The sequence below is a fragment of the Pararge aegeria genome, chromosome 1, assembly GCF_905163445.1.
Source record: "Pararge aegeria chromosome 1, ilParAegt1.1, whole genome shotgun sequence".
Lineage (NCBI taxonomy): Eukaryota > Metazoa > Arthropoda > Insecta > Lepidoptera > Nymphalidae > Pararge > Pararge aegeria.
In genome coordinates this window covers 1,251,626-1,270,645 of record NC_053180.1, presented here as the reverse complement: position 1 = coordinate 1,270,645, position 19,020 = coordinate 1,251,626, and the positions used below count along the sequence as shown (strand labels likewise).

The 19,020-nt window shown below is 37.1% G+C and overlaps 1 protein-coding gene across 1 annotated transcript; it reads right to left on the bottom strand.

Moving 5' to 3' along the window:
- Positions 1 to 9,978: 9,978 nt before the first annotated feature.
- LOC120627124 (tubulin beta-1 chain-like) lies at positions 9,979 to 15,782 on the bottom strand. Its single transcript, XM_039894983.1, has 2 exons — positions 15,608 to 15,782; positions 9,979 to 11,947 (listed from the first exon to the last, which is right to left on the bottom strand). Exons 1-2 carry the CDS (start codon positions 15,662 to 15,664, stop codon positions 10,661 to 10,663), a joined length of 1,344 nt encoding a protein of 447 aa, XP_039750917.1. The 5' UTR covers positions 15,665 to 15,782; the 3' UTR covers positions 9,979 to 10,660.
- Positions 15,783 to 19,020: the final 3,238 nt, after the last annotated feature.

Genomic DNA, 19,020 nt, shown 5'->3' with positions numbered 1-19,020 from the left:
GTTTTAAATCATCGCTGAACACATAGAGTAGCTCTCAGCATTAACGTAGAGCTTCGGTACCACGGTTATATTACCGATTGTATGACAGTGATAATACATTATCGCTGTTAAATTTATAAAATCACTTATCGATATCGATACAGTCGAACCACTATTTATAGCTCGCGGTTCCTGATTGGCTGGCGTCGGCACTCCACTATCAATGCTACCAACTTAGCAAGCGAGTACACTCACCGTCGTTTTAAATCTTATTAGTTTCTTTAATCACAAATAAATTCGTTATACTAACTATTACACGAGATAAGTTAATTATCAGTGTTAGTTATGTTAAAATATTTATAAGAGCGGTAGTTTTTGTTGAATTGTGCTAGGTTTGCGCAGATGTTTCACGTCGTCAGGTTGGTATTGATCGCCGGCCGGCTGACGGCTGACGCAGCCGCACTGTAGAACCTGTGGGTGGGGTCCGGATTCCAATACAATATTATTATAATATGGAACATGTCTTTAACCAACATATGTCAATAAGCACCTAGAAACCTTATTAGACTTCACATGCCTTTGCGAATTTTATGGAGAACTCTAAGGCATGCAGGTTTACTCACAATGTTGTTTGCTTAACTTTATAAATTTAACCAAGTAAAATTAGAGGTCTGTGCCGGGAATCGAACTTGGTCCTTCCGAAAAGGAGGCCGAAGCTTTATCAACTAGGCTATCTCTCACAATCAATTATCAATAGTCTGTATCAGTTTTAACTGCTGGCAACTATAGCCAGTGGCGTGCATATAGGGTATGCACAGGGTATGCAGATGATATAAAATTAAGGAAATCTCTAGTACGAGTTACAAAAAACTTAAGGGTAGACATTGTAAGAGTTATAAAAAGCCCACCCTAAAGTATTTATAACTCGTACTGGGAATTTTCTTCATTTTATATCATCTGCATACCCTGTGCATACCCTCTATGCACGACACTGACTATAGGCCCAACGGGCGGTTTCCCAAGAGAATCTAACCTGGGTCTTAATGATTCGAAGCCGAACATGCTTACCACAATAACGGGGTAAATCCTCCCCCGAATCTGACAAGAGAAAAATCAGTAATTAGGTATTTCCAAAATGCCGGGATTCGAACTCAGTACCTCCCGCTTTTAAGACAGCGGTCATCGCTATGCCATTGAGATCTACCGAAGTCCAATGCAACTAAAGAAAATCTAGACAGACTTTCTAAACGATTTGACAGGTTCAAATTTCAATCCCCGGCGGGGAAAAGTTAGCAATTTATAATTTCTCAATTGTCTCTGGTCTGGTCTGGTGGGTGGTTTGAGCCGGGCTATAACACAAGGCTGTGCCGCCAAAGGATGTAGCGTGCTCAATTTCAATTTATTCAGCACAATCCATAATGCTACATTTATAATACAATATTTAAAGTCAATCTAGTAAATACTTTTACAGTGATATTCGTTTCATTCATTAGTGGTTAAGATATGTTATTATTCACAAATAAATAAATAAATAAATGAAAAATAAATAAAAATCTAATAATATAATGTAACGTATTTACACCCAGTTTTGGCGCAGCACTTTTTTTTGTTTTTTAATTTAAATGATTTTATGAATTTTAAAAACATAAGTAAGACATCGTATAGTAGGGGAACCGATGTGCTGCTACGATGCCTCGTAAAAAAACGAATAGGGGGATGGATTTGAAACAATAAATGTCATACACGAGTTAGCCTACTGCCATCTCATTTATTCATTCATTCATTCGTTCATCTTAAACTGCAAGATCACCAGGTGAAAAGAAATAAATGTACTACGACACTACATACATCGCCTAAGTAAGCGTACTTGGTATTATGGGTATTAAGATGACTGATGAATATGTTAATGAATAATATACATAAATACTTATAATATACATATAAACACGCAGACACAGAAAAAAATTATGTTCATCACACAATCATATTCCAGTTGTGGGAATCGAACCCACGGCCTTGGAATCAGAAAGCAGGGTCGCTGCCCACTGCGCCAATCAGCCGTGCTAAAAATCAAATTGCAGTAAAGAGAAGGCATTATAGAGAAGTAAAAAAAAATGCGCTATCATATCCACTGCATGCGGGTCTTAAAGGTACCTCGGCCTTTGTAAAAATGCGATAACAGGTCGATAACCCCACAATCGCACTGATAAGAGTTTTGTTATACGTAATTCGTTAACGCTTAAAGCTTTTTGAATATCTAAAGCCCAAGTAGCGTAAGACAGAAGAATTCAAATTCGAAATTCAAATTCTTTATTTGGAATAATATGGTAGGTACTAAACACATAATATATAGATATTATCGTTTTGTGTTTCGTCCAAATATTGAGGTGAATTGAAAAGCATATTAAGGACAATGTCAGTACAGGTAATTAGGTATATATCTAGTCCAATATTTTTGTGCACTAAACTTACTTGACTGAAGAAAATGAATTTTGTAAGAGCCATTTCTTCAAAGCTGGTTTGAATCTTCTCACTGGTAAAATCTGTATACTTTGTGGTTGGAAAAATTAACGAACATTGCGTTAATTTTTCCAACCACAAAATAAATAGTACAATAAATCTGAAACATTGGCTTATTCAAAATTTTTTTTATGACCTAGACGACCTATTTAAATATGATGCTAAGACCTCAAGTACACGATATGCTAATTATTAATTGTCAATTAATAATAGTAGTGTGACGTTTAATCCTAATTCTATAATTATTGTAAATCGAAATTATTCTGTTTTAAATTGACAAATTCTAATATTTTGTTTTTTTAGTTCTAAGACCGCTACTTTTATATATCTAGTCAAATACTTATATATTTGTGCACTGAGAATTCCTTAATAAAATAAAATGAATTTTGTAAGAACATTTCTTCAAAGCTGGTTTGAATCTCTCAGTGGTAAAATGTGTATATTCTGTGGTAACAGGTTGATGCACATTGCATAACAGCTTTTTAAATAGGAAGCGGTCTTTGAAGCGTTACTCTTTTGTTTTTTTTTTTGCAAGAAAACAATTTTGGAGGAAGCCTTTTCCCAAGAAGTTCTCACAACAATCATCAATAGCCTTATAGTCCACTGCTGGACTAAAGGCTCTACCAAAGGGAGGGTTAATCACCACGCTACGATGGTAGTACTAGCACAGAGAAAGCTGCTGCCCGTTTTATATTACACATACATTATTTGGATATTATTTCCACTTGTGCGCCTGTGCTCTGAGAGTTGATAAACCTGTGGGAGAAGATAAATTTGTCTCTTATATAAATGCCTCCTGCCCATGATAGCCGTGCTGCGGGTGAGAGTATTCTGATCTGCCGGTACTGCGTTTACACTAATAAATTAATGTAAACGCAAAATAACTGACATTAAAAAACTTACATCTCTTATCACACATACATAATAAACACTCAATTTAAATTTACAACTTGTTAACGTGAATTGCAGGAATTAAAAGGCTTTTATTTATTAGGAACCTATATATTAAAAATAAGAATAATAAACAAAGTTCATTTATGTACAGTCGACTAACTTTACAAGCACTTTTGAAACGTCAAGTTTGTCTGATTGTTGCGACTCTACCGACTGCTCTATACGGTACGAGCCCCAAAGAAGTTGATAGATGGCAAATTAGTGATGGAGTAGAAAGATAGCGGTGATAGCCTAGTGGTAAGAGTTTCGGTGTCACTCTTAGGGTGCCGAGTTCAAATCCCAGCACACACCTCTAACTTTTTCAAGTTATGTGCGTTTTAAGCATTCAAAATAAAACAACCGTGGGGAAACCTGCATGCCCGAGAGTTCTCTATTATCGATACTGTAGTGCGTCTGGTATGTTTGCGGAGAACCGAGTTGATGGCTTCTTCGCAATTATTAGGAAAAATATCGCGTCCCTTAAACGTAGGATCGAGAGCAACTCCAATTTAGTTCTTAAGGTTTTAGCAAACAGGCAAGATAGTGTATTTAAAGCACACTGGATATTAGCTTTTGTATGTAGTAACATTACTTATGTTAACTAACCTAGATATTAAGTTTAATGTGAATCACTAACACAATTATAACATTTTTTAATTATGTATTTATAGCAGAGTATTTGTATGTTTATATGTTTGTTATATATGTATGGAATATATTTTATATTTTTGTACATATCTTTAATATGTTATGTTTAATATGTACTATATTTTATGTTTACTTTAAAATCCTAATATTTCACTAATGTTTGTTGTACCACCTACAAATTTCTTGTAGCATTTTCTTGTATGCCTTTGGTTGCCTGGACGAGATCGCTATTTAGCGATAAGGCCGCCAAATTGTACATTCTACCTTATTGTGCTGTTGTATTTGTATCTCTGTAAATTTTCTCTGTGGTGTACGTACAATAAAAGTGTATTCATTCATTCATGCATCGGACCTTTGTAGTCTGAAATAAATGCAATACAACACAATTTTGATCTTAAAGGCGTGTGGAGTCCAGCATTCCGCACTGGGCCAGCGTGGGGACTACGGCCCAAGCCCTTCTCATTGTGGGAGGCTCCTCCGTGCTCCATAATGTGCCGGTTATGACGATGATGATGATTTTCAACAGACAGTACCTACCTTTTGAAAAAATATAAGTATCGTAACTTTTATTGGTAATAATAATAAAATAAATGCACAATCACGACCATCTGTTCGCGGAGAGAAATTCGCGTCTGCGAGGCGCCGACAGCGAACGTCTGGTGACCGCGACATGTTGTCCGTTGTACATGGCTGCACGGGTAGCGTAGGCAAGAGACAAACATTATATCATATATATAATCATGGCAGGTGGACGCGTCAATTTTATCCCTTATATATATTATTTAAGGGATAAAATTTGCCAAAGCTTGAACGAAAAACGTTCTTGTTCATCACACTGAAATTTTTCCAGCTGTGGGAATCGATCCCAAAGCCTTGGACTCAGAAAACAAGGTCGCTGCGCCAGTCGCCCGTCAGATTACACGTATGTTATTTATATAGTACTTACACTTTTCAATCAATGCTCGGAGAGTTGAGAGAGCTGTGGGAGGAGATATGATTTTATCTTTTCCCCGGAGAAAACAATGTCTATTGCCTATGCCAGCCGTGCCAACAAAATATAAAAACCAGTTGATCCCGGCTGTTTACCCGCGTACATTAAGGACCATAACGTAATTTTATACTTTACTCATAAACCTAACATGCTACCTTTGACAAGATCTAAGATTCTAAGATTCTAGATCTAAGATTTGGGAATTTATAATTTCTGAATTCCCTCGCCCCCAGTTATTATCACTCGTGGTAATAGTCGATAAAATACCAAACCGCATTGGAGCAGCGTGGTGAGTATATGCAGTAAAACCATCTCTCCAATAAGAGGAAGCCTTTGCCCCGCAGTGGGAAGTTCGTAGGTTGCGGATGATGACATAAAAAAATATATATCTATATATATATATATATATATATCTATATATATTTTTTTGTTTTTATTTGTGTATAGTTTGTTTATTTATTATTTGAATGTAGGTTTATAATAATTTTACACCAACTATTTGCTCTCGCTCTTGTTGTCCTAATCCTAAGGTTGCCTGGCAGAGATTTTAAGCGATAAGGCCGCCTTTCGTATTCTACTCCAGTTTCTGTTTTTCTCTCTATTCGTCCTTTATTTTCCTAACTGTGTAGTATGTACAAATAAAGAGTTTGAAGAAATAAATAAAATAAAAATAAACAGCAATGTAAAGTATGCACTCCTCAGTATTCTGCAATGTACGGTGTATCTATATTGTATAGTGTACCTTCTTGTTACTTACTTACCTACCTATGTATAGCAATACCTACCCACTGTTTCGTAAACAGTGACTCACGGAACTTTCACGAATCGATCAACACCATATGAGACCAAAATGGCGGATACCTTACCAGTGCAGGTTTTTGTACAAGCTTCCACGACCAACGCTACGCAATAGAGGGCGTCTTGCGTCGCTACTACCATAAATCAATATATAAATACATAAATAGGTATACTATGACAACACACATCGCCATCCAGCCCCAAAGTAAGCGTAGCTTGTGTTATGGGTACTAAGATGACTGATGAATATTTTTAGGTATTACCAGCTGTTGCCCTCGGCTATGTGTGTATCCAAGGTATAATCTCCAAAATTCAGTCTAATTGATTCAGTAGTTTTGTGTGAAAGAGTAGCAAACATCCATACAAAATTTCGCATTTATAATATTAGTAGGACATACATATATATTTATAAAATACAGATAAAAACCCAGACACGGAAAAACATTCTCATCACCAAACATTTGCGGGAATCGAACCCACAGCTTTGGACTCAGAAAAGCACCCCTACGGAATGGCAGAAAGCGAAATAAAACGACAGTTTTGTAATAAGTATATTAGGATAACTGCGATGTCCAATTCTCCTTCGACATGCCCCTTTTTCTGAGAGACTAGGTAAGGTGAGGCGCTAAGTTGAAACTTTCAAATATCAATCAATAGTCTCTCATTGCCTTGTAAAGTTCAAGGTTCCAGTTAAAAGCAATAAAAAGATTCACTCGTATTATCGTGCTTTCGATGGTTTATTTTGTAGTCTATGCTCTATGCCATAGATGCACCACGCTGCTCCAATGTTGCTAGGTGGGCTTGAATAACTATTGTTATATTAGTGATAAGAACCGGGACTGACGTCTAATGACGGGAATCGAACCCACGGCCTTGGACTCCGAAAGCAGGGTCGCCCACTGCGCCAGTCGGCCGTCAAAATTTCTCTTAAAAGATAAATTATATAAATAATCAATTATTGGCCCTACCCGGGAATCCTACCCATGACGTCATGATCCGCAGTGGAACGTGCAAACCACAAGACAAACGAAGTAAGTCCTAACCTTAACTAATCAAGTCCTAATTCAATTCATGTGTCATAAAAGAGGTTTTATGATCAAGTTATATTCTTCTTGTTACTATGTGGGAGGGAGGTCAGTATAAAGGTTAGCCAGCTAGTTTTACTGGAGGTTCTTCCTGTTTTTTGTTGACTGCAATCTTACCTGGTAAGTACTAAGATGACTGATGAATAATTTTATACATATACATAAAAACTTATAAAATACAGATAGACACTGAAAAACATTCTCGTTCATCACAAAAATATTTTCCAGTTGTGATAATCGAACCCACAGCCTTGGACTCAAAAAGCAGGGTCGCTGCCCACTGCGCCAATCGGCCGTCGAATCGCTTTGTTAGCGTGGTAACTAGTAACAGCCGAAGCCTTGCACTAACACCCCACTCCCGAATTTTCAAATTGGAATGTCAGGGATCGAAAACCTAATTTTTAGTTAAATAAAAAAAAAAAAAACAGAAAATCCTTTATTTTTACATTATCGACACGTAAATTATACGGTTTTGGTTTAAATTTGGACAACAGAGCTGTCTGTATATCGCATCTCCTAAAAACTATGCTAATTTCACTTGCGCGGTTAGCTAAGCGACGACATTAGTCATTGTAGCGTTTCAAGTTCAAATTGAATGATGGTAGGATGGACTGATTTGAATGTTCCCAGCATACAATTGGATAGTTCACGCTGAATTTTTTTAATTTCCTGCACAAATAATTGAAAAGTATTCGTTTATAAATATTAGAGCTGTCCATCTAGATACTCCGAAACAAAGGCCAGTTTCAAAATTCAAAAAAAAAAAAATTCAAAATTCAAAATTCATTTATTTCAAGTAGGCCTAATACAAGCACTTTTGAAACGTCAAGTCTGTCCGTGTGTAGTGACTCTACCACCGGTTCGGAAGGCAGATTCTACCGAGAAGAAGCCGGCAAGAAACTCAGCAGTTGCTCTTTTCCAACATCAAAAATTTACATTTTATATTTTAACATTCATTTTTCTATCTTGTGAGAGATGAAAGCGGAGCCGGGTGCTTCCAAGCAACCTTGTCATTAAGAAACTCATCAATTGTATAATAACCTCGCTGTAATAAATGTGTTTTAACACATTCTTTAAACTTATGGATTGGTAGGTCCAAAATTACCTTAGGAATCATATTATAAAAGCGTATACTCAATCCCACAAATGACTTCTGCACCTTTCGCAGACGATATGCAGATGTCACTAATTTATGACCATTTCTTGTAAGTCGACTGTTTATATCCACTTTTTGTTTATAAAGACTAATATGTTGTCTTACAAATACTATATTGTTATAAATGTATTGTGAGGCTACCGTAAGTATACCAATTTCTTTAAATTTTTCACGGAGCGATTCACGTGATTTAAGTTTATATATTGACCGTACAGCTCTTTTCTGCAATATGAATATAGTTTCAATATCAGCAGCTTTGCCCCATAATAAGATCCCGTAAGACATCACACTATGAAAGTACGCGAAGTAAACAAGTCTTGCTGTTTCTACGTCAGTAATCTGTCTAATTTTCCTGACGGCGTAGGCAGCCGAGCTTAGTTTACCTGCTAGTGTATCTATATGGGTACCCCACTGAAGCTTACAATCCAAGGTCATGCCCAGAAAAACTGTGGAATCTTCCATTTTTAGTGATTCTCCATTTATTATTATATTTTTATTAACTTTCTTTACATTATAATACAGGTAATACAATTTTTTACCTAAATACCTAAACACTAACAATATTGTTATTAGACTGAATAGGCTGTATGGCCAATGATCTTTGCCTCCCCTAATCGTAAAGGGACGAGTAAAAAATAAAGATTGAAGTGGAAATATTTTGATATCGTTTTTTCATCTTTCTTTTTCCTCACGATCATTATAAAAAGAAGTATGTTCAACGCGAGAACTCACCCGATTCACTCACTCACTCAATTTTGAGTTTTGTTTAACTTTCTACGCTCATAGGGTGTTTTCAGTCTCGTTTTAACAATCGGTTATTTGTTACCGTGGTGTTAAAATTGTTTACACACCGTAGGCACCCGTAAGTATGACATAAGCCTGTTTTGACGAACTGACATCATTTTGTTATCGTCGCCACTTTACCTTGAGCCGTCTCGTCGTACCACTCACTGATGATATACAGCCACTGGACGCTAATAACGGGATATGTAGAGCTCTTTCAGAGTGGTCGAGTGCGTGCACTTCTAAATATAGACATATGATGTCAGGTGTCGATGAGTTTAGTAGCAATATATCTGAATAGCTTTTAACCATTTTGGGATACAATAATTACAAGATGATTTACCTACTCGAATGAATGTTTTGAAAAACAATAATGTAAGATTGAATCCTTTGGGTAAGGCCACACTAGTCAATTCAAGTTGTCTATAAAGTAGGTACCTACCTACCTATGCAATATTCTTCACGTTCTTGTCTTATGCCGAACTTTTTTAAATGGAAGACAATTTAAAAAGAATCGGCATCGTAAGATTTATTGTTGTACGACAAACGCAATGTTTTCTGATTGGCTGTTATGATAGGATAGTACCCGGGACTACTATACAATAATTGCACCCGGAACTGTAATCCTTTTTTATTGAAACATGTGTATTTCATTCGTGCTGCCGCTAGGGGGGGTTGTAGTGTATTGATACCTAGTGCAAAAGTGGCATACACAATTCTCAGAGTGGCATGTCTTTAATGTAGTGCCATCTCTTTCCACAATATTCGTTGTGGAAGAGGATAGCTAATTTATAGACTTCAGTTACTTTTAAAGATTTGTTGCACTAAAGGCAAAGTAATGAGTATGGTTCACCACATTGACTGCATGATATTGTAGTAATATGAATGTCTCTACAAGAATTAATAGTTTCTCTAATTGGTCCAATTACATCTTGTTTAATTTCAATTATAAAAAAATCCGTACTTACCAATGTGGATACAATCTTACGATTTTTTTTGATATATGAAAGCTTCCTAAACTACCGCTAACCAAACTTTATTGGGGATCGTTTTAAATAACACTAAGTAATAAATAAAACTGTTTATTATAAACTTACCTTAAATTAAGTTCGAAACAATTTTTAATCATAATAAAACTTCTGTTATTAAAGCCGACATAATGTTTGGTAATGGCCAAACTTATAATTCAATACATAATTCATAAAATATGTATATTGATCAGCCTTTTGCATTTCAGAACTTACACTCAACGAGGCTTGCAGAAGTCAACTCAACGTGTGAAGAACCCCTGGGTTGAATCACTCCATCCAAGCTCACTCAAGAAGCCTAAAGAAGACCAGCTAGGTTGCCATAAACTTCTTGAAGTGAGGCTGGGGAGACCAGGTCGATTTTGCGATGTTCTGCTACACCCGTGCACTCCAGCATTTTGTGTATTGGTGCTTCACCTGGCTCCATGCATACTCTGCACAGAGACATTGATTTCTAAAAGTTATTTGGGCAGTGCCCATTATGAGTGTTGATTAAGATTTGGACTGACTCCTTTGTGTGCTTGCAGTCGTTTAAGCCTGCCCACAGTTGGGACTAGTCCTTGAGTGTAATCTCATGTAACGTGCTGGAATCACGCGGAATGTATTAATTTAAATATTTTCACATTTTCTTGACCGGAATTTGTTTAGTCGTGCATTCTGTTAAAAATTAGCAAGCATATCTTCATGACAGTATAGGAATCAATAATGGCATGCACTTTGACGCGCTAGGGTTTAACGCTTAGTGGTCTTCGACTTCCTGTTCCTGCTCCTCGTCGAATTCAGCGTCTTCGTCGGCGGTGGCCTCCTGGTACTGCTGGTACTCGGAGATCAGATCGTTCATGTTGCTCTCGGCCTCCGTGAACTCCATCTCGTCCATGCCCTCGCCGGTGTACCAATGCAAGAAAGCCTTGCGCCTGAACATGGCGGTGAACTGCTCCGAGATGCGCTTGAACAGCTCCTGGATGGCGGTGGAGTTACCGATGAAGGTGGCGGCCATCTTGAGGCCACGGGGTGGGATGTCGCACACGGCAGTCTTCACGTTGTTGGGGATCCATTCCACGAAGTAGGAAGAGTTCTTGTTCTGGATGTTGAGCATCTGCTCGTCGACTTCTTTCATGGACATGCGGCCGCGGAAGATGGCGGCCACGGTGAGGTAGCGGCCGTGACGGGGGTCGCAAGCCGCCATCATGTTCTTGGCGTCGAACATCTGTTGTGTGAGCTCGGGCACAGAGAGGGCGCGGTACTGCTGGCTGCCGCGGGATGTGAGAGGCGCGAAGCCAGTAATGAAGAAGTGCAGACGTGGGAACGGCACCATGTTGACGGCCAATTTGCGGAGATCCGCATTCAGTTGACCAGGGAACCTGAGGCAAGTGGTGACGCCGGACATGGTGAGCGAAACCAGGTGGTTGAGATCGCCGTACGTAGGTGTGGATAGTTTGAGCGTGCGGAAGCAGATGTCATAGAGAGCCTCGTTGTCGATACAGAAAGTTTCATCTGTGTTTTCTACTAGCTGGTGTACTGAGAGAGTTGCGTTGTAGGGTTCTACTACTGTGTCTGATACTTTGGGCGAGGGGACTACGGAGTATGTGTTCATGATTCTGTCGGGGTATTCTTCTCTGATTTTAGAAATGAGGAGCGTGCCCATGCCGGAGCCGGTGCCGCCGCCGAGCGAGTGTGTGAGCTGGAAGCCTTGCAGACAGTCGCAGGACTCTGCCTCTTTGCGCACGACGTCTAAGACCGAGTCGACGAGCTCAGCGCCCTCTGTGTAGTGGCCCTTGGCCCAGTTGTTACCGGCGCCAGACTGCCCGAACACGAAGTTGTCGGGGCGGAAGATCTGTCCGAAGGGACCCGAGCGGACAGAGTCCATGGTGCCGGGCTCCAAGTCGACCAGGATGGCGCGGGGCACATACTTTCCGCCGGAGGCCTCGTTGTAGTACACGTTGATGCGCTCCAGCTGCAAGTCAGAGTCGCCATGGTAGGCGCCGGTGGGGTCGATGCCGTGCTCGTCGGAGATGATCTCCCAGAACTGTCAAAGAAAAGAAACACCGCTGTAATAAAGCATTTATTTGACCAATCAACAATTTATAATACCTTCCTACTAAATTATTTTTACTGTATGTAATTGGATGAACAACTAGTTCAAAGGTAGACTTAATGAGTCATCGGTTGCCTAGACAACAGGATTATTGAAACAAACCCTCTGAACTACTTCTAGAAATGTGGCTAAAATATTAATGGTTAGTAATGAAACATTAAAGCCAATAAATCTTAAGTCTAGTTTTGGTATTAAGTATTAGGGTAGACAAGACCTCCCACACAGTGGATATTAAAACTTGATCTAGCCAAATCTGATTAGCTGCCTACTCAAATAACTACCTACACACTAAGCTAGGATTATAGCTGTCTTAAAAGTAATACCAAATGAGGGTTATCGGAGTTTTCACTCCGAACTTAGGGTTTAAAGTAGTTAACTTTAAGCATCCAAAAATAGAACTTCACATTAATTTTCCCAATCCTCATATAACCGGTTTTTAGAGCACTCGGTCCTTAAAATGAATAGTATACTCAAACTGGCACTCGGAAATTTACACAGGTCAAAACTAAATTCTGACTGTCGCGCGTCGGAATTAGTCACCATGTAATCGTGTATTTGATTCAGTAATTGTTTATTATATTCGTATAGCCAGCAAGAACCCGTGAATCGTACCTACCTAATGATGACGTTATTCATAATTGTTATATTGGTGTTAAATACCATTTTGCAAATATTTATAAGAGATAAAGATAGATATTCTTCTATTATAAAAAAAATTACGGTTATAGGTAACTCGTCAGTCTTTTTTACCCCGAAAATAGCGGCTACACCATTGATGTTTACACAGGTCAAAATCGTAGGCCACAAATAAAACATGTTAATTAATAGCGTCATCGCCAGCGACCACAATACGAAAGATATTTATATAAGATCAAAATCGACGAAACGGATCAGACGGCAAGGACTTTCATTCAGCAAAAAAAAAACAAGAATAAACTAAGCAATACTTTTTAAAACAGCTAACCAACCAAAAATAAACAACGCTAAATAACTTAAAGTAAACTACGTCCAATTAGTATACTTTCTAAATATGAATAAAGAAAGATTTAATAGCGACTTAACGGGCATAAATGCATTTTGATATAAACATCTGTAGTTAGGCAACGATCGCAGAGGGTGCTTCATTGTTGGCACAAATCCAACCCACAGTTGACGATATCCATACCCTTAGTATCCTCCGTGAAATCGTTTTCGACATCGTACAGTCAGTTTCAAAATTGATGTCGTCACGGAAGTTAGCTGAGAGTGTAGCTTCGCAAAGTCAACTGTACAGTCGCGCTGATAGTGGTGACCTGCCTATGAAGGCAAGAGACACTAAAATGATATCCCCTGACGAGGATAAAACCTGCCAAAGCGCGGTAACTTGGAATAAAAGTTTACACCGGTTTATAAGTTATCGTCAACATATCAAGCCATTCCTGGCCCACTACAGAGCACGGGGTTCAGTTTTCCACCATGCTGGCCTAATGCAGATTGGTGGACATGCGTTTGTTGTTACACGTATATTATTTCCACCTGTGAGCCAATCCAATGCTCGGAGTTGATAAAGCTGTGCAACGAGATACCATTCTATGTTTCCCCGTCACCTGTCCGAAAACGCATCGAAACGCACAAAAGTTCGAGACTTCTTAAAAGTTTGAATCGGAACGTAACACTATGATGTAAAAGTAAAATAGATTTTTTATCACTACATTCAGTGTCGCATATACTGCACTATTGTTATTGAAGTTATGCTTCCCTGGCTCGTTTCAGACAAGGGATTTTTTTGAGATACAAAAAAAAAAAGGTAGCTTTCGTAACACAGGGTATGCGATCAAATTAATATCTCCATGGGACCTATTTGCAAAAGTAAGAATTTGTTGGTTTACACGACTTAGGTCTCCGTACAATATCTTTTTGTTATTATTTTTTTTAAAACTGTTCTGTTACCAAAACGTCAAGTTAGGGTAAAAAATATAATTTCACCAAAACCAAAAGTACATATTTATGTTGTATCTAGTAGGTATATTTACACCTAGCCCGGATGATAACAATTGATATTCGTTTCGGTACTCGACAAAGACTGAGTACAAGTTTTGTACTAAGGGTACCTACTAAAAATTCTCGCAGCCATTTTTCTCAACGCAATGCATGGCTCTCAAAACCCATAGAGGCAGTAAATAAATTGGTTATTTGGACTTATTGCATGGCGTACATCCTTTAGAACCCTTGGATCACCTTCCTTGTCAAAATTTTAGGACCTTAGCTAAGGAGCGGCGTGTGTGGTTTAGGTATAATTATAAACTGATCCACGGAAGAAAGATATAGATAAAGTCTGTCAACATCCAGTTACAGATTTGAGTCATTGTTTTTGTGCTATCTTGTCTTTTATAACTATTTCGGCCGCCATATTTGTTCTTGTGACGTCACCGAACATTGTCAATTTCATAGGTAAAATATATTCGTTTGTGGGTTGTAATGAATGATATACTTAATCGCCGTTATACCTAGATGACTTTAACAGGCGGGTTAAGAACTTTCGAGTAATATTGCTTGCGTTTACCTCTTAATAGGCTGAACAGATTTTCACAGGGCTTTTTAAGATAGTTATGTAGCAAGAGCATCTCCAAAGGACTGTAATATTCTACTGTATACAAGAAAAACTAAATAGATAAAATAATGCCCGTAGATTAAAATCCATATTATTTTATAAATAATGAGTGAAAATGATGTGTATTTATTTTAAATATTTAACTACCTAGGTACCTAATACGCTGGACATTTTATATTAAAATTCTGTTTCCTGAAGGAAAACGACGCCGACAAATAGCAGCTGTTGATTGTAGCACCTACCTAGCTAGTTTGTAATTCGTACGTTACAAATAACGCGTTGTGATTGGTCGCCCTTTATCACTAGGACGCTTAACCTTGAAGAGGGGTTCAACTGTGCGGGCCTAACGGTTTTTTTTTCATAGCAACAAAGAATGCCCAGGTAATAACATAAGTAGGTGCCTACACTTAACAGATTATTAGTAAACCTACATGTAACTGACATTAAGAAACAATACCTTTAAAATGATGACTCAGTTAAAGTTCAACATCTTTACTAAAATCTAATTTTGAACCAAAACTTTGGTTTGGTTTGGAAAGTTCACAAAAGATTTCAAAATTCGAACAAAGAACTGAATTGCGGCCGGCAAATGGCGACACAACACGTGGATTGAAACTTGAACTAGAAAATAGAACGCGGCTACAGTAGCAGCAAACAAAAACCGGTGCAATTACGATATAAAAAACGAATTATTTAAACATTGAAATTCGAAAATAAAGTAGTTTGTTTCAAACAACTGTAATTCAAAGATTTATGTCGGAAATAGAGCATGCGCGAAATTCGAAAATCGAACGCAGCCACACCCATTCCGAAAGGAAATAATTAAATGAGAAGTTAATTTGCGTAATGCGAACATTTTTACACTTAAAACGTCGACTAAACACTATTTCACTTTGGAGGGACAGACTTCTCCGCGACTCGGAGGCGTCACAAAATGCCGGCCGCGCATTCCCAGACGTTAGGACAAAAAAAACAGTTAAGCATATAAAAACTATATTTACCTTAGCTCCGATCTGGTTTCCGCACTGACCGGCCTGGATATGTACGATTTCCCTCATTTTGTGATTGTGAACTTAATAAATTACTTAACGGTTAACACTTAAAATTTCTCTGCTCCGCACGCACGACGTACTTGCGTGGCTGCTCGAAGAATAGTGAAGTGAGTTCTGGACTGAATATAGTCGCCGTTCGTACCGGCGCGCCCGCCGGGAAAGCGGGGGGGGGAGCCGAATTGTATTTAGTGATGTGCAATCTATATCGACAACTTTTGTCGCATTGCGACATCATTTTAAAATTTTGTTATTGTTCAACTTGTATAAATGTAATCAAATCAAATTAAATAGCCTGTATTATAAAAGTATCTCTAGCATTACAAATTATACAGTACAAGTCCCCTTAGGTTTAATATCCCAAATGTTTAATAATTATGTGCATGTATAATGTATATGCTGTGTTACATTAGATATATTTTAACATATTTGTTTATATAAAAGTATGTACTAGATATGAAGTTAAGTTGAATAACAGTATATTTATTTTTGAATTTGTATCAAGTTGTTTAATGTATATAATAGTTGTGCTTGTGCTAAATGAATTTACTAATTGTATAGTTGTAAAGTGTAATGAAATATGGTTTGTAACATTTAAATTACATTACTGACTTTTCTAATTAGATTTTTTATACATAAACTTAACATAACGTTAAAAATTGTTGTAGGTTAACAAAAATGTATATCTACTGAGTGAAACGTCGCGGAAATGTTAGCTGCTAGTAGCGCTCATAGTTAATAGAGTACAATGGTGCCAATTCACGCACATAAATCTCTTAACTGAACTTTTACTGATAAAATTAGAACCACTCTTTACACAAAGTTTTCTAAAGAACTGGACAGCACAATCTCCAGGTGTGTCAATTATTTTTAGTTCTTCGAAGGTTTATTGATGTCTTTTGCGGTGCTGGCCTAAAGAAGAGTACAGTGCATTCTTGGTTCTGGAAATTATCTGGAGATTTAGAACAAGCCCCTACCAAAAACTGGAAAACTGGCTACCAAAGTTGGTAATGAAGCCTTGAAGGCTATTGTTCAAGTAGATCTATTGCAAACCACGTCCGAGCTAGCTGCAAACTGCGGTGTTTATTTTGAGATGTTAAATTAAGAGATAACATCGTACTCATAGTTGACACAAATAAAGATATCAAAATACACTTTCTGTAAAAGCATTCGATTAAGTTGTAGTCCTACAATTTTGTGCAGTTTGTTAAAAAAATCGGGCGTAATTTTTAAAAAGAACTATTTAAATTAAGTGTTGTTGTAAAAATAACTATTTTGTTTAGGTGTAGTCTTTAATGTTTAAAAACTCGCTACTGCTATATAAATACTCTTGATGATAACACTATTTTTTCACAACACTTGCTCGTAATGTGGAATTTATAACATCGATATAAGGCTTATAATCCAAGATATTAGACACGCGTGTTTTATTTGAAAATTACCGTTGTGCTTTATTTATGGTGACCCTTTATTTATGATGCAAGTAACATGTACGTATAACTTTTAAAAGTGGTCCATCTTCCTATACCAGTGGAAGGACCACTTTTAATTTAGCCGGGTAATACAGATTATTTTTTTAACCAAAAAAGAGGTTTTATGCAGTTAAAAATAGAAGACATTTCCATAAATGTACAGATATTTTTACCTTCTCAATTATAATAAATGAACGTTTAAAATTATCAAATTATTCACAATTCTTAACTAGTTATATTTCAAACACGTTTTAAATACGAAATATTTCCTTTATTATATTTTAAATAAAGGCTGTATGCAAACGATGCTGGCTGAATATCGGTTTACCTTAGCGCGCGAAATAAAGCCATCGCGCCATTTTCTGTTATTTATATTTTCCCCCTTTGGTCCAGTTTAATTTTGAAAGTAGATCTTACTTCAACGGGAAAAATAATCGTGAGTGAATAACCTGTTTTGACAAAAGTCGAGAGAAAATCGAGAAAAATTTGATGAAATGAAAGGTTTATAAACTTTCATACAGTTGAAAATTTTCTCAGTCAGTTATATTTTGAGAACGTATTTAAAAGTTTATCCTGATTTTTTCTACGCAAGTGTGATGAAAATCGTCGTATGATATGCGTATGGTAAATAACTTATTACACTCTCGACTTTCTTGGAGCATTCGCTTCTAGCTTATGCTCCTAATAACGCCTCGACTGTAAAATGAAATATTACCGCACATGATTCATAAACTACTAATTTCCATAAGCGTTAATACTGCGATACAAACGTAGCCCACTTTTATATCCACCAGCGATCTTATGCAGTTTAAGAACACAAAAGCTGTTACTTAAGTACTTTATTAATTTAGTACATAATTTTAATCCATAAAATTTTGCTACTTTAGTTACTTTATTGTAATTTTCTTAAGTATCTCTAATTTTTTTGAAAATTAATTATGGCCTATGTTACTTCTTTATAACATAGCTTCCTTTTGGCAACAAAATTATTATCATCAGCTGGTACTTTGGAAGCCTACAAAACCAAAAATGGTTCCTTTTTATAATTTTAGTATGGATACCACTAATTTATATTGATGCCAGCTATAGATTTATTCAGGATTTATCCGTGGCCATTATTTTGGAAAAGTCTCACCTTTACCTTACGAGCATCCTAGTGTCAAAGTCAAAACTCCTCGGTTCAAGTCTGTAAACAAATTATAATTTTAATGAATATGAAGAGCAAAATCATTTTCTGCAAACAGAACCAGCGGTGACAAATGTCCCATCAGAGCTCTTACACTTGCTCTTCATTTCTCAAATTGCATATTTTGTGTAAGTGCGGATGTTACCATTAAATTTTATCGATAACTAAATAGTGTTCTCGCAGCAACACTTGCAAGCTATGATTTACGGCGTAGGCTGTACACGCGAGATTTGGTCAATACCACAGAATATGTACCATAGCAACTTCGGGAACCAGCCACAGAGAACAACTATAATGGTATATATTACTAATTTATACATTTGTGAAATAATCAATATTTTCTGTTTAAGATTCCATGCCCAATTATTCTGGCTTTTTAGGTAGGTATAGTTTCATTTAATTGATTGTTAAAAATGTCCGTAGGGACCTTCTTCTCAGTCTTCTCATACCAATGCTACGACTTTAATAGAAATATTATATCATCGACGCTTTAGTTAAGAGATAGATTAGACGTTGCAAGTGTCGTTATAATGTCTAGGTCCACTCGAAATACCCAGCTGTAGGAAATAATCAGACTGAATGTAATGTAATATTATGCCAGGATGTTTGGATTTTTTATTTACTTTAGCAATTTAATTTCTAAGTAACTTCTTACTTATTTAAAAACCTTTGTAATTAAAGGATGTAAGTTTGTAAATAAAAGTTAA